The sequence below is a fragment of the Pyrus communis genome, chromosome 17 (assembly GCF_041283825.1).
Source record: "Pyrus communis isolate YQ-2024b chromosome 17, ASM4128382v1, whole genome shotgun sequence".
In the NCBI taxonomy this organism is placed as follows: Eukaryota; Viridiplantae; Streptophyta; class Magnoliopsida; order Rosales; family Rosaceae; genus Pyrus; species Pyrus communis.
In genome coordinates this window covers 1514645-1527975 of record NC_142581.1, presented here as the reverse complement: position 1 = coordinate 1527975, position 13331 = coordinate 1514645, and the positions used below count along the sequence as shown (strand labels likewise).

Below are 13331 nucleotides of genomic sequence, written 5' to 3'. Positions count from 1 at the left end.
TTTTTTTTATTTGTCAAACACTTTCATATTTTTACATTTACTTTTACGCCCCACGCCAAAACGCAAAGTTTTGATCTGGTCCAAAATATTGTCTTGATCCTCACGTGGAACACAGCGCGCGGAATTCTTTTCCCGTGAACGTCGTTACTGGAGAAGAATCAGGTATGAAGTATGAACCCCATTTGTTCTATTCAATTTTCTTTCATACCAGTCGATTGGATTCTTCAATTTTTACTTCGTTTGCCTTCTTTTTTTTATCATCTTCTGCTCTGCACTTGTTGCTTTCTGTCAATTTGGGTGTAAGGGTTTCTGTCAAATTTGAGGTTATTGGTTTCTCCGTTTCTGTCCATTTAGGCTTTTAGGTTTCTGAACCCTAGAAAATTGGTTACCAAATTAATGTATGGATAAATCAGAAAGGCTGCCTCCTCTAATAAATCAGAGGTGGTTGATGATTCCATAGAGGATAAAACATCCGTTGATGGTGTTGTACGACATCCAACCTACGGGCGACACAAATGTTGGGGCCACCGTCTTAGTTACAGACGATACAAATGTTGGGGCCAACATCTCAGCTACAGACGATATAGACGTTGGGGTCAATGCTGAAGTGATAGAGCCTTTTCCAGGAGGGCCGACAGATACATCATTGCTAAAGAGTTTTAAGAGTCACGTTGCTGCGGCAGTTTGGAACAATGAGGTATTTTTAGTTTGGGTACATGACAACATATTTAGGAACTTACCTGCTCCATGTTTTCAATCTAAAAATCGTATTTGAATTTTGTCAAAAGGAACGTGGTCCGCTAAGTTGCATGTCCAAGTGGAATACAGTGAAAGAATGGAAATGGCAGGACAAAATAATCACACTTTTAGGAAGTACATTACAGAGTCATGTGTTGTTACCGCTGCTGGAGTGTACGTATGTAAGCATGTTGTGTCAGAACCCTCATTCGTTATACCTGACTGCCATGGTGATTCGATCCAAGACTTCCATTCCTTTTCCAACTTCAATCACATATTCATAAATATATGATCCAAGACCATATTACCAATGAGTTTTATGGTGAAACTTCAACTTTCTTCAAGTTTTCCAATTAAATTATTTATATCTTCTGGAGAACAAATAAAAAAAATTGAACAATGGGGTTTTTATTATAGGAACCAAACACTTAGTAGTGTGTACAATGCATACAAGCTTTCTTAGAAGTGATAACATTACATTACTACAATTACACAATTAATGTGTCGCATACCCCATGAAGAATTTATATCCAGTGTTTGATTTTCTTATCGAATACTCGTTCACAATAAGTAGACTTGAAAATCTTAACGAGCAGAGGAAACTGCATCCCAACAAATAAAGTGACGGGTATAGTAGCAAGGAAAATGAATGGATAAATAAACAATAATTTATTCTGAAACATGATGAATAGGGCAGAAGAAAAGGCAACCATCATGGTGGTGATGGAGATCAAGAGTGCGGAAAGGCCTAGTATCATCTTTGTGGGTAGAGATTTGAGGAAATCATCTTCAGCAAAACGTGATGTAAGGATGCTCAAAAATATCAATGCTGAAGTTGCAGAAGTACAGAGCGAAATAGCATCCGAACCTATAAAAACCATAAATTCCTTTCCGTTTAAGAATATGGGAAACCCTGTCACTTGATTGTTTCCACCAGGAACAGTATATACTGCAGCAAACATGATTGTAATAATGAGGGCATTGACAACTGTATAAGATTTTGCTGCACTTCTCATCCACTTTTCTCCATCCTCGAGCAATTCCTTGTGTTTCTCGGTAAATAATTGAGGGGGTGTTAAACCATCTTTGTTTAAAGTTGAGGCTCCCGAGAGTGGAACCACAATACTCTCTACCTCCTGCATTTCATTGAACAAAAACTTATACATCGTAGTGATATGAGGTGATCGTGTTCTTTCAGTAATTATAAAGGAAAAAAAAATGCTTCATTTGATACATGAATATAATGAGGTAGAATTTATATTATTCTTAGATGGCAATGGCATGGAACAAAGCAATAAAGAAGTTAAATTTCAGGGTATTAAGTGACACAATTTGCATTTCGTGGGGTTAAGTATGCGGATTGAGTTTCAGGGGTCATACATGTAATTAAGCGTAGAAGAATAATAAAAGATAATTCTAACCTTGTACCATTGCCTTTCTCTCTGCATTTGGAAGGCTGCACCCGCAATACGATCAAGCCTTTTGTTTGCCAATGGAGATAACATCCCGGCATAATGTAGTATGCAGTTGCCGGAATTATCTCTCAAAGTTGTAATGAGATTTCTTTGGCCAACCCCGTATATAAGGCTGTAAACATTCTCTTGACGGCATTCAACAGCATATTGAAATATGTTTTTTCCGTCCTCTAAGCCTCTGAACAATAATTCTGGTCTAGCTTCACATAGAGGCTTAACGACCTCAACAATCCCATTTTGGACAGCACTGTATACTGCTTCATACACAAGGCCATCCCTCATTTTTTCATCAGTCAACGGTTTTATCTCGTCACACATGCAGTTCAAGATTTGACGTGACCGAACATGGGTCAATTTCAGTTCACAAATACGGCTGATTCCTAGGTTGACATTCAAAACAATGTTACAACTCACAACCACATTTTTACCAATAAATAAATAAATTGATAGTTTTGACAAGTGAAAAATAGGAGCTGATTTTTCATACACAAATTTTAATTTATAGCTATCAAATTTGATAAATCAACAGGCATGATCCAACAAAATAAATTAAGATGTGTGAGAAGTTAATTGTGAATATCATTTTCCATAAAAAATAAATAAATTAATTCATGTCCACGTACCAAAAAACTTTGAAAGTCTCGATGGAAGTCCTTGTAATAAACCGAAGGCTGGGACACAAATTTAAAATCAGATTCTGCTGCCAAAACTTCTTTATATGCTGATTATATGATATATGGCATAAGACTAGTCTCTTTGCACGCACACATGCGTGCTAGAGATCTTTTTAAAATTATGGGCTCTACGCGTCCCAAAAAATGTATTGCGTTAGTTGATTTTCATTATAATTTTAAGAGATATTTTTATATGTATTGTGCATACAAAGGACTTTTTATTTATCATGCAAGAACCCAAAATTTGTTATATTTTTTGTTTTCACTTTGCGTGGAGTAATGATTTATATGTTATTCATGCAACCGTGGAAACAACAGTCAGTTTTCGTAGCTAGTAAGTTCAAAAAAAAGGTTCATACATAGTTGAGAGCTTGTTGAGGAGGGCCAGTGCAATAATGAAAATCAAGCTCCCCTCCCACCTTAGAAACCTATTTAACTATTGACCCAAAAAAAAAAAAAGAGTGCGAGCCTATTTTCGCTACTAGTAAGTTGAAAAAAAAAGGGTCAAACATATCATTTGGTACTACGGTATAGTGATATTTTTCTTTATTTATAAGTGAGAGGTTTTAAGTTCGATTTTCGTCAAATGCGAACTTAGACCACATCATTGCTAGCATATTGTGATGTTAAGCTCACCCCCTCACCTTTAGTGTAGATTATATCGTTTATTAAAACAAACAAAAAATCAAACATAATTGAAAAAGGGTCAAACATAATTGAGAGCTTGTTGAAGAGGGCTAGTGCAATGGTGAATATCGTTTGTTAAAACAAACAAAAAATCAAACATAATTGAAAAAGGGTCAAACATAATTGAGAGCTTGTTGGGGAGGGCTAGTGCAATGGTGAAAATCAAGATCCCTTCCCATCTTGGAAACCTATTTAACTATTGACCCGAAAAAAGAGAAACTACTAGCCTCTCTGCACTGAGTGAAATGCTTTTTATTTTTTCATCATAACGGGAATTATATATTCTAAATGCATTTATGTACGTTTATTTTGTTCATTTGTTTTTTCTTTCATTATTTTCTTCCGTTATGAGACAAATTTTCTTTGAACAAATAGTATGAGACAAATTATAAACACAAAAAAAGTATGTGATCATCTTGTTGCATTAATTACTAAAAATTCAAAAGTTACATTCATTTGTATATGGACTATGTAATTACATTCTTTAATCAATCGATGCATATTTATTTATTTATTTTTTTAAACGATCTTATCTACACTACAAGGGTGGAGAATGAACCAAGCCTCATAATGGGTTAATAATAATATGATTCGAATTCACCTTTAGTACTCATTAGTCTAAAATTAGTTGTTATTGGATTTAGTCTAGTTTTTTTATTTTTCAATTAATTGAATTTTTTTATTTATGCATCTTTACTTAATATTTCAATTTGAATATTTACATATGAAAATCTAATTTTATTCAATAAAAATAGTAAAAGAAAATTTATATGTCATCATATATGAGACCTAAATCATAAGTTGATGAAATACATTTGAACCATGATAGAGGTGTATACGAAAATAAATAAATCTTAATCTACCTATCATCCTTGAACATAGTTCAAAGAAATTTCATATTCCATAAATTTATAAATATATATATATATATATGTGAATCCTTTAATAAGAGGGATCCTCATTTTTCTAAAAAAATAGGAACACCCTCTTAACTGTTGAATTTGACTTTAATGAAATTGTGTGGTTGAGATTGTGTGGCTTGTGATTTAATATTGACTACACAATTTCAAAGCCAATCCAACGGTCAAGAGGGTGTCCCCATTTAAAAAAATATATATGGGGATCCCTCTTGTTAAAGGGCCTATATATATATATATATATATATATATATATATATATGCTAATATATATGTTTGACAATAAGAATTCATCAACCACTTAGTACTACGGTCCAGTGGTCCAGTGGTCCAGTGGTATTCCTCTTCACTTGTAAGTGAAAAATCTTATGTTCGATTCTGACCAAAAATGAATTTGAACCACATTATTACTAGTCTATTGTAAAATTTAGAGTAAATAATATCGTTTGTTAAAAAAAAAAAAAAAAACAAGAATTCATCAATCATTCTGTTTACACAACCATCTTCTCCAATATTTCTCATTGGTGTAGAGTATAAGCATAAACTGATAGTAAATGTACACACTACTTTTTCTAGCTATGTGGTACGCTATTGCAGGATGACTAATCCAAGGGACAGTGCTTGGGTGCTGCCTATTCGGTACGCAATTTGCTCACTATATTATGTGGCCCAATAAGATTGTAACACCTGTTCATTTATACTTTCTCAAATCAAAGTGACCAAATACAAACTTTTCCTTTAAACCTGCGACCAAACATAACCTTTCTTCTTCCTCTCTTCTTGCCAACGCCAGATCTCAGCCCCCAGTCCCTTTCTCCTCCGTCAAGCACACACACTCCTTCCTCCAACGTTTCCATCGATTATAGCCCAAATCAAATCTGACCTTATCACCACCAGCCTATCTATGCGGCAAATCTAAGTGCCCTAGTATTTTCTAGACTTATCCTCTGTAACTCAGTTTCCAAATTTAATTGAAGATCATGTTTAATCGAGGGTCAGGTGCTGGTTTGGTCGGATTTGCAGAGGAATGCGTGAGATTTTCAAGGGAAGGCAACCAGGGAGAAGATAGGTTGGAGGGGACAAGGATGGTTCGACGGAGGAGGGAGGTTGGAGGAGGAGGAGTTGGGATGGGATCATGGGATCCAATCAATGGCTTCGAAGTTGCAGATTTGCCATGGCAGGGGTAAAGGAAGGAGAAGGTGGGTGTTTGTTTGTTAACATAGCAAAGAGTTTGAGAAAGAATTAAATAGACAGGTGTTACAATCTTATTCGACCATCTAATATGGTGAGTAAATTGGGTACTGACTAGTCATCACCCAATAATTATGAATTGTGCAGGAGCAACTCCAGTTTTGTGAATTGTGTCATTTTACAATTTTGACTTTATTTTAATTGGGTAATTGTAGTTTTTTACTATCTAGTAATGGCATTTTAGGAATATTCGAATGTTCCACCATTTTGGCGTGCTTTCTCTATATATACAGATTCTTTTCTTGATTTTCACGTAGGAATTCGGATAGGCTGTGTTGGTTGGAAAAGGATCATCGTCGGAGAGATTTCGTGATTAAAATCGTCCATCGTACATCACGATGTATGATGGACGGTTCCGATGGATACTACGATCTTATTATGTTCGGGTAGGCTGACCGCATTTCATTGTCAATTCCATATTTATATCAAACCACACATATCACCTAACTAATTACTAAAAACAAGGAGATGGATAATTGAAAAAAGTCGACAAAAAAAAATGAGCAAAAGATATGAAAAGTTCTTCAACATATCAAATCGTAGTTAGAGTTTTGAGATGTAACATACCTGTGCTGTTCCCTAGATTGCCTTGTTCATTTTCTTGACTTTCAACATTTATATGAAAATCACTCATGGGACCAGCATCTTCTATGCGTATACCTAACAAGAAATACGACTTCCTCGTTCAAAATACTTTTTTGTAGATAGTGTCTTGGACATAATGACCAATTATGGTAGTACCCATTTGTAATAAGATTCAAGAAAAATATTAGGGAGATCACCTTATTTGAACCACCTTATGAGACTCTTTATGTGAAAAGTGACATTTGTACATGACACACATAATGTTGACAAATTTGATGGTAGTAAAAGAAAAGGGAAGATATTACTAACGTTTATAGATCAACGATTGCCAGAATTTGAACGACGTTCCACTCATAAATGCAGAGGGCACACTAGCAATTGCAGACAAAGGGGAGTATCTTCCTTGGCCTCGAGTATATGCCAACAATGGGCTATACTGAAGTAACATCCATGCAAAATCTGTACGTATGTATTTTGACCAATTATCATATATATATATATATATGTATATATAGGGTAATTCTCATTCTACTACCTTGAAGTGTCATGGTTTTTAAATTTTCACATATTAAGTTCCTAGTGTCATACCTAAAATGAGGATTGTGGGACACTTTCATTATTCTGTTAGGCTTTTCGTCAGAATGTAAGTTAACACGTGACGTGGCGCTCGGTGGACTAATTGTGCTCCACATGTAAATATGGCACCACGTCACGTAGTGCTTAGTCATTGTCCATGTAACTTAGGTTCTGACAAAAAATCTAACAGAAGTATAAAAGTGTCCTACAATCCCTACTTTAGGTGTGACACTGAGATGAAAAAAAAAACTTGATGTGTGAAAGTTATATATATATATATATACACACACAGATTGCTTAAGGGGAGGGATCCCCATTTTTTCAAAAAAATGGGGACACGCTCCCCACCGTTAGATTGGTTTTAATGAAATTGTGTGGTTGAGATTAAAACTCAGGCTACACAATCTCAATCACACAATTTCATTAAAGTTAAATCTAACGGTGAGGAGTGTTTCCCCATTTTTTTAGAAAAATGGGGATCCCTCCCCTTAAGCAATCTGTATATATATAAACACACACACACACACACATATATATATGTATATATACATACACACACACATATATATATGTATACACACACACACACACAGAGTGCAGAAAAAATGATTCGGTTAAGAGCGGTTAGGTTACCAATTTGTTTGGCAAAAAGACAAAAGACAATAAGTTGAGAGCCGTAAGAGCCTTCTTCTGGCAGTAGATATAGTGCTGGTGTGAGATCGAAGAGGTACCGAACTATATCCCATCGGTCATGCATAGCTGCGATTAGAATCGGAGTCATTTGGCGGCCCTCTTCGGCAATGCTAATCAGGTTCTCGTTCTTCGTAACAATGCATTTTACCATATTGAGGTTGTCTCTAGCAGCATGAGCAAGAGCCGTCCAACCATCACTAGATTGTTTCTCCAATTCTTCCTCCGTCATCCGCTTCACCAGCTCTTCCACAATTTGCTCCTGCTTGAATATTACTGCGTTGTGAAGAGCTGTCCCCAATGAATCCATTTGCTTTGTTGCATCGCTGTGTCGGCCAAGAAACTCCTCCGTTACCCGCCAATCACCCCTCCTTACAGCAGCGAAGAAAGCTTGATAATCCCGCCGCTGGAAGTCATCTGCAAGGGTACGTATGTAATTAAAATGGCATTTTATACATATATTAACTACTTTCTTCTTCAATTCTCGTGGAGTAACTTAAAATAACTTAATTCTTAAGTACATAGCATGTTATGACTTTAATCTATTTTCTATTTATACACAACAATTTCTTCACACCCAACTTTTATCACTCATACCCAACACACCCAACAATCTCTAATCTTTGGATTTGATATCAAGGTTTTGAGATTAATACCTTTAAGTGAAACAGGGATTATAGGGAAAAAAAATTAAATTTAAAATTTAAATAGAAAGATAAAAGAAAATAATGCACAAAATAGTGATTAATAAGTCAAGTCTCGCTCTCTTGGTCAATTAATCATCAAGAGTTGATGATCACTACTCCTTGAATTTGATATCTTGAGATAAAACCTTGAAAACACGTCCATTCATTCATCATGGTTCCATCCTTAATAATTCATTAAAAATGAGTGAACATGCATTCCTTACATATGAGGAAACCAGGAGAACCTTTCATATACATTTAATACTTTGATTTTGATGATGGATACCTGGGTCTTGTATGTTCAATCTGCCAATTTATCCAAAGGAGATTTTATTATCGGTATCATGATCATGTGTTTATATATGAAAACAAAGAAAGAAATAGTGAAGCAAGTATAAGAAATTAACAACTCACAACTTGCGTTTTTCAGGGTTGAACAGTGCTTTCAAAGTATCCCAAGCAGCTTTGGCGGTGGTTTTGTCACGGATAGAAGGAAAAGTACGCGGCCCGCAAGAAAGTTGGATTGCATGCAAAGCTTTGGCATTATTCTTCCTCTTAAACTTAAAGTCCCCAACGCCTTCCGTTTCAGGGGGTTCACTTTCAACAGCGTCCCAAAGATCTTTAGAGAGCAGATAGGTTTTAACGCGGATACTCCAATCCGTATAATCATGTTCTCCGTCGAGGATTTGAGGAACAATTGTAGTACTAGACGCAGCCGCCATGCTTCTAAATCTGTCAATTTTTCCAAACCAGATTTTATTAGTTAGGTCACGATCATGTATGTGTGTGAGAAAATAAAGAAAGAAATAGTGAACCGAGTATAAGGAATTAACTACTGACAATTGAAATGCGGAAGCCTTCAGAAAATGCTTCAGCTTGAATTGATGATCTATAACATTGGTGCTGCTACACATATATAAATATACTAATAGTCAACGACAAGATATCATATTATGCTGATAAACTGATAATTTGCTCATTTTTAATTAAGGTTATAAAAGACGTTAGGTGCTAGTCGAACGGCAGGATGGGGTCTAGCGCCTAGACAGCTAGGCAGGGCCTAACGCCTAGGCGAACTAGGCGAAATTAAGTAAATTTATTATATTTCCTGTAAATAAGTATCTGTTTATGCTTAAAATATATATAATTGTATCATAAACTACAAAATAGAATGACATATACATTATGAATTATGAGAACATAATGAAAACCTAGGAAACAAGCATATAATGTGTGTGTCTGTGTGTGTGTGTTCATTTCATTTAAGTATTTAACAAGTCTCACAATTTATCAAAAAAATAAAATGCAAAATGAAAATTATCTTCTTTTTTTTCTAAGTGAGTCGACACCTAGGCAGGTCTAGGCGGGCTAGGAGGGTGCCTAGGCGGTCTAAGTGCCTTTTCTTAATTTTCAAACACATACGCATTAATCGGGACAGTGACTAGCCACCTAGCAATTTTTAAATGTTTTTATTACGAAGTTGTCCTTTATTTTAGAGTATTGTTATTGGTACTCCAAAAATCTTATTTTGCATTCCAATTATATTTTTTTTTTTTTGAACAAACGATATTCTCACTAAGGGGGAGGGGATGGGCTTAGTCTCACAATGGGCTAGCAATAATATTGTTCATACTTGCATTTAGTGAGAATCGAACCTAAGACCTCTCACTTACAAGTGAGGAGGAACACTACTAGGCACTAGACCATAGTACTTTATAATTAGAAGAAAAAAAAATACATTTGTGAGAAGATGATAATTTGGAGTGTTAATAATAGTTCCTATATTTGATTGATGTACACTTATGGATCGACAAATTTAGAAATACTTGACAATATTAATCAAAGTAGTAAAAATTAAAAAAAAAAAAAAAAAAAAAAAAACTTTGTCTTTTGCAAGGAAGAATATGTTATTGCCATTTTTTTAATAATAGCAAGTTGACATGTTATGATACTTAATCATTTTTATTAATTAGTAATGTTACACTCACCATATTTTTCATATAACTTTAAGGGTTAATTACAAAAAACTACATCAAGTATGGGTCAAATGACACTTTCATACCTCATCTTTTAAAATTGACAATGTCATACCTCATCTTACGAATTTGTGTCAATGTTATACCTTCCGTTAGCTTGGCCGTTTATTTCTCAGTTAAATGCTGACGTGGCTTGATCCGGGACCCATTTTTATTAAAAAATTAATAAAAAAATTATTAAAAAATTAATAAAAAAATTATTAAAAACAAAAAAAATCATTTAATATTATTTAAATATTAAAATAATAATAAAAAAGTACATAAAAAAAATAAAAAACATCATTTTCCCTCTCCTTTCGTGCATCTCCCCCCCTCTCTCTTCCCCATCATCTTCCTGCAACCCAGCAACCCAGAAAAGAAGAAGGAGAAAGAAGAAGAAGAAGAAGAAGAGAGAAAAAAAAAAAAAAAACCCAAGCCAAACCAAACCCAGTTCATCCCCCGTCCCCCCACCACAAACTCAACCCCCTGCAACCTAGAAAGGAGGAGGAAGAAGAAGGAAACACAAAAAAAAAAAAAAAAAAAAAAAAAAAAAAAAAAAAAAAACCAATGGGAAACCCAGTTCGTCCCTTGCAGAAGAAGATGGAAGAAGAGGGAAGAAGAGGGAAGAAGAAGAAGAGAGAAGGAAAAAAAAAACAGCAGCAAACCCGTCCCCTCCCACCCAACCCCACCCCCCGCCCAACCTAACCCGCAAAAGAAGAAGAAGAAGAAGAAGAAGAAGAAGAGGGAAGCAGAAGAAGAGAGAAGAAAAAAAAAAAAAAAAAAACCCAGTTCGTCCCCCTGCAGAAGAAGAAGAAGAAGAAGAAGAAAAGGGAAGAAGAGGGATAAAGAAGAAGAGAGAAGAAAAAGAAAAAAAAAAAAAAAAAAAAAAAAAAAGCAAACAACAGCAACCCAGTTCGCCCCCCTCACACCCACCCTCTCCCCTCCACACCCATTCCCCTCCACACCCATTCCCCCACCCCCCTCCCCCCCCCCCCTCGCGCCCCGGCCGCCCATTTTCTCCTCGCCCAGGAGAATGGGTTTTTTTTTCTGGGTTTTTTTTTTTTTTTTTTTTTTTGGGGTTGTAGGTAGTGGGTGCGAGGTTGGGTGCAGAGGGTGGGGTGCGAAGGTGGGGATGTTGGGTGCGTGGGTGTGGGGAGAAGAGGGGGTGAGGAGCAAGGAAAACAAATTGGTTTTTTTTTTTTTTTTCTCTTCTGTTTTTCTGGGTTGTAGTTGCAGAAAGGGGAAGAAGATGAAGATGGGAAGAAGGGAGAGGGGGGGGGGGAAGGGACGAATTGACGCTGGTTTTTTTTTTTTTTTTTTTTTTTTAAATAATTTTTCTTTATTATTTTAATATTTAAATAATATTAAATGATTTTTTTTTAAATAATTTTTTTATTAATTTTTTAATAAAAATGGGTCCCGGATCAAGCCACGTCAGCATTTAACTGAGAAATAAACGGCCAAGCTAACGGAAGGTATAACATTGACACAAATTCGTAAGATGAGGTATGACATTGTCAATTTTAAAAGATGAGGTATGAAAGTGTCATTTGACCCATACTTAAGGTAGTTTTTTGTAATTAACTCTAACTTTAATTTAAAGATCAAATGAACAGTATCAAGTAAGCCTAGCTGAGAGTTAGAAGCCATACTTTGCATACAAATTAATTTAAGGATTAAAGCAGCAATATCAAGAAAGCCTAGCTAGGAGTTAGAAGCCATACTTGGCGTACAAATTAATTTAAGGATCAAAGCAACAATATCAAGTAAGCCTAGTGAGGACCTGGAAATTTAGAAGCCATGCTTTGCCTACAAATTAATCTAAGGATCAAATGAGCAGTATCAAGTAAGCCTAGCTGGGAGTTAGAAGCCATACTTGGTGTACAAATTAATTTAAGGATCAAAGCAGCAGTATCAAGTAAGCTTAGCTGGGACCTGGGAATTTAGAAGCCAGACTTTGCCTACAAATTAATCTAGGGATCAAATGAGCAGTATCAAGTAAGCTAGAGTTAAAAGCTATACTTGGCGTACAAATTAATTTAAGGATCAAAGCAACAGTATCAAGTAAGCCTAGCGAGGATCTGGAAATTTAGAAGCCATACTTTGCATACAAATTAATCTAAGGATCAAATGAGCAGTATCAAGTAAGCTTAGTTGGGAGTTAGAAGCCATACTTGGCGTACAAATTAATTTAAGGATCAAAGTAGCAGTATCAAGTAAGCTTAGCTGGGACCTGGGAATTTAGAAGCCAAACTTTGCCTACAAATTAATCTAGGGATCAAATGAGCAGTATCAAGTAAGCAGGAGTTAGAAGCCATCCTTTGCGTACAAATTAATTTAAGGATCCAAGCAGCAGTATCAAGAAAGCCTAGCTGGGACCTGGGAATTTAGAAGCCATACTTTGCCTACAAATTAATCTAAGGATCAAATGAGCAGTATCAAGTAAGCCTAGCTGTGAGTTAGAAGCTATACTTGGCGTACAAATTAATTTAAGAATCAAAGCAGCAGTATCAAGTAAGCTTAGCCGGGACCTGCGAATCTAGAAGCCAGACTTTGCCTACAAATTAATCTAGGGACCAAATGAGCAGTATCAAGTAAGCCGGAGTTAGAAGCCATACTTTGCGTACAAATTAATTTAAGGATCAAAGCAACAATATCAAGAAAGCCTAGTTGGGACCTGGCAATTTAGAAGCCAGACTTTACCTACAAATTAATCTAGGGATCAAATGAGCAATATCAAGTAAGCCTAGCTAGGAGTTAGAAGCCATACTTTGCATACAAATTAATTTAAGGATCAAAGCAGCAATATCAAGTAAGTCTACTAAAATGACAAAAATACGCTCAATAATAAAAATGGGCCAAAATAATTAGACAAAAAATGAGGGTATTGTTGTCATTTTATCCTTATTTAATGGAGATTTTTCATAGAATGATCAAAATGATTGACGGTGGACAAACTCATGACCACTTCTATTGCTTTCAAATCTCTTGAATCAAAGTTAGTTATGCTAACCTGAGGAACCATTTTGATTAAAAA

The 13331-nt window shown here is 35.5% G+C and overlaps 1 protein-coding gene and 2 long non-coding RNA genes across 4 annotated transcripts; 2 read left to right on the top strand and 1 right to left on the bottom strand.

Annotated features, from left to right (window-relative positions):
• Nucleotides 1-285: 285 nt before the first annotated feature.
• LOC148689213 (uncharacterized) lies at nucleotides 286-1049 on the top strand. Its single transcript, XR_015958220.1, has 2 exons — nucleotides 286-697; nucleotides 789-1049. It is a non-coding gene; the product is annotated as an uncharacterized LOC148689213 (long non-coding RNA).
• Nucleotides 1050-1130: 81 nt separating this feature from the next.
• On the bottom strand, nucleotides 1131-9246 carry LOC137749389 (uncharacterized). 2 transcript variants are annotated; one of them, XM_088688672.1, is made up of 9 exons: nucleotides 9120-9246; nucleotides 8694-9011; nucleotides 8566-8585; nucleotides 7537-8010; nucleotides 6637-6786; nucleotides 6310-6402; nucleotides 2837-2884; nucleotides 2160-2593; nucleotides 1131-1874 (listed from the first exon to the last, which is right to left on the bottom strand). In XM_088688672.1, exons 1-9 carry the CDS (start codon nucleotides 9191-9193, stop codon nucleotides 1263-1265), a joined length of 2223 nt encoding a protein of 740 aa, XP_088544798.1. In that variant the 5' UTR covers nucleotides 9194-9246; the 3' UTR covers nucleotides 1131-1262. The 2 variants fall into 2 exon arrangements, with proteins under 2 accessions (XP_088544798.1, XP_068345581.2); XM_068489480.2 differs by lacking the exon at nucleotides 2837-2884 and having other exon boundaries at nucleotides 8694-9162.
• Nucleotides 5207-5937, top strand: LOC148689212 (uncharacterized). Its single transcript, XR_015958221.1, has 2 exons — nucleotides 5207-5560; nucleotides 5598-5937. It is a non-coding gene; the product is annotated as an uncharacterized LOC148689212 (long non-coding RNA).
• Nucleotides 9247-13331: the final 4085 nt, after the last annotated feature.

Bases quoted from the DNA above. Each gene is read 5' to 3' on its own strand.
- LOC137749389 (XM_088688672.1), bottom strand. From the start codon at position 9,193: ATGTGTAGCAGCACCAATGTTATAGATCATCAATTCAAGCTGAAGCAT. The intron at 8,011-8,565 runs GTATCCATCATC...GTACCCTTGCAG, and splicing joins ATTGAACATACAAGACCCAG to ATGACTTCCAGCGGCGGGAT. The intron at 2,885-6,309 runs GTATGTTACATC...TTTGTGTCCCAG, and splicing joins CAATCTAGGGAACAGCACAG to CCTTCGGTTTATTACAAGGA.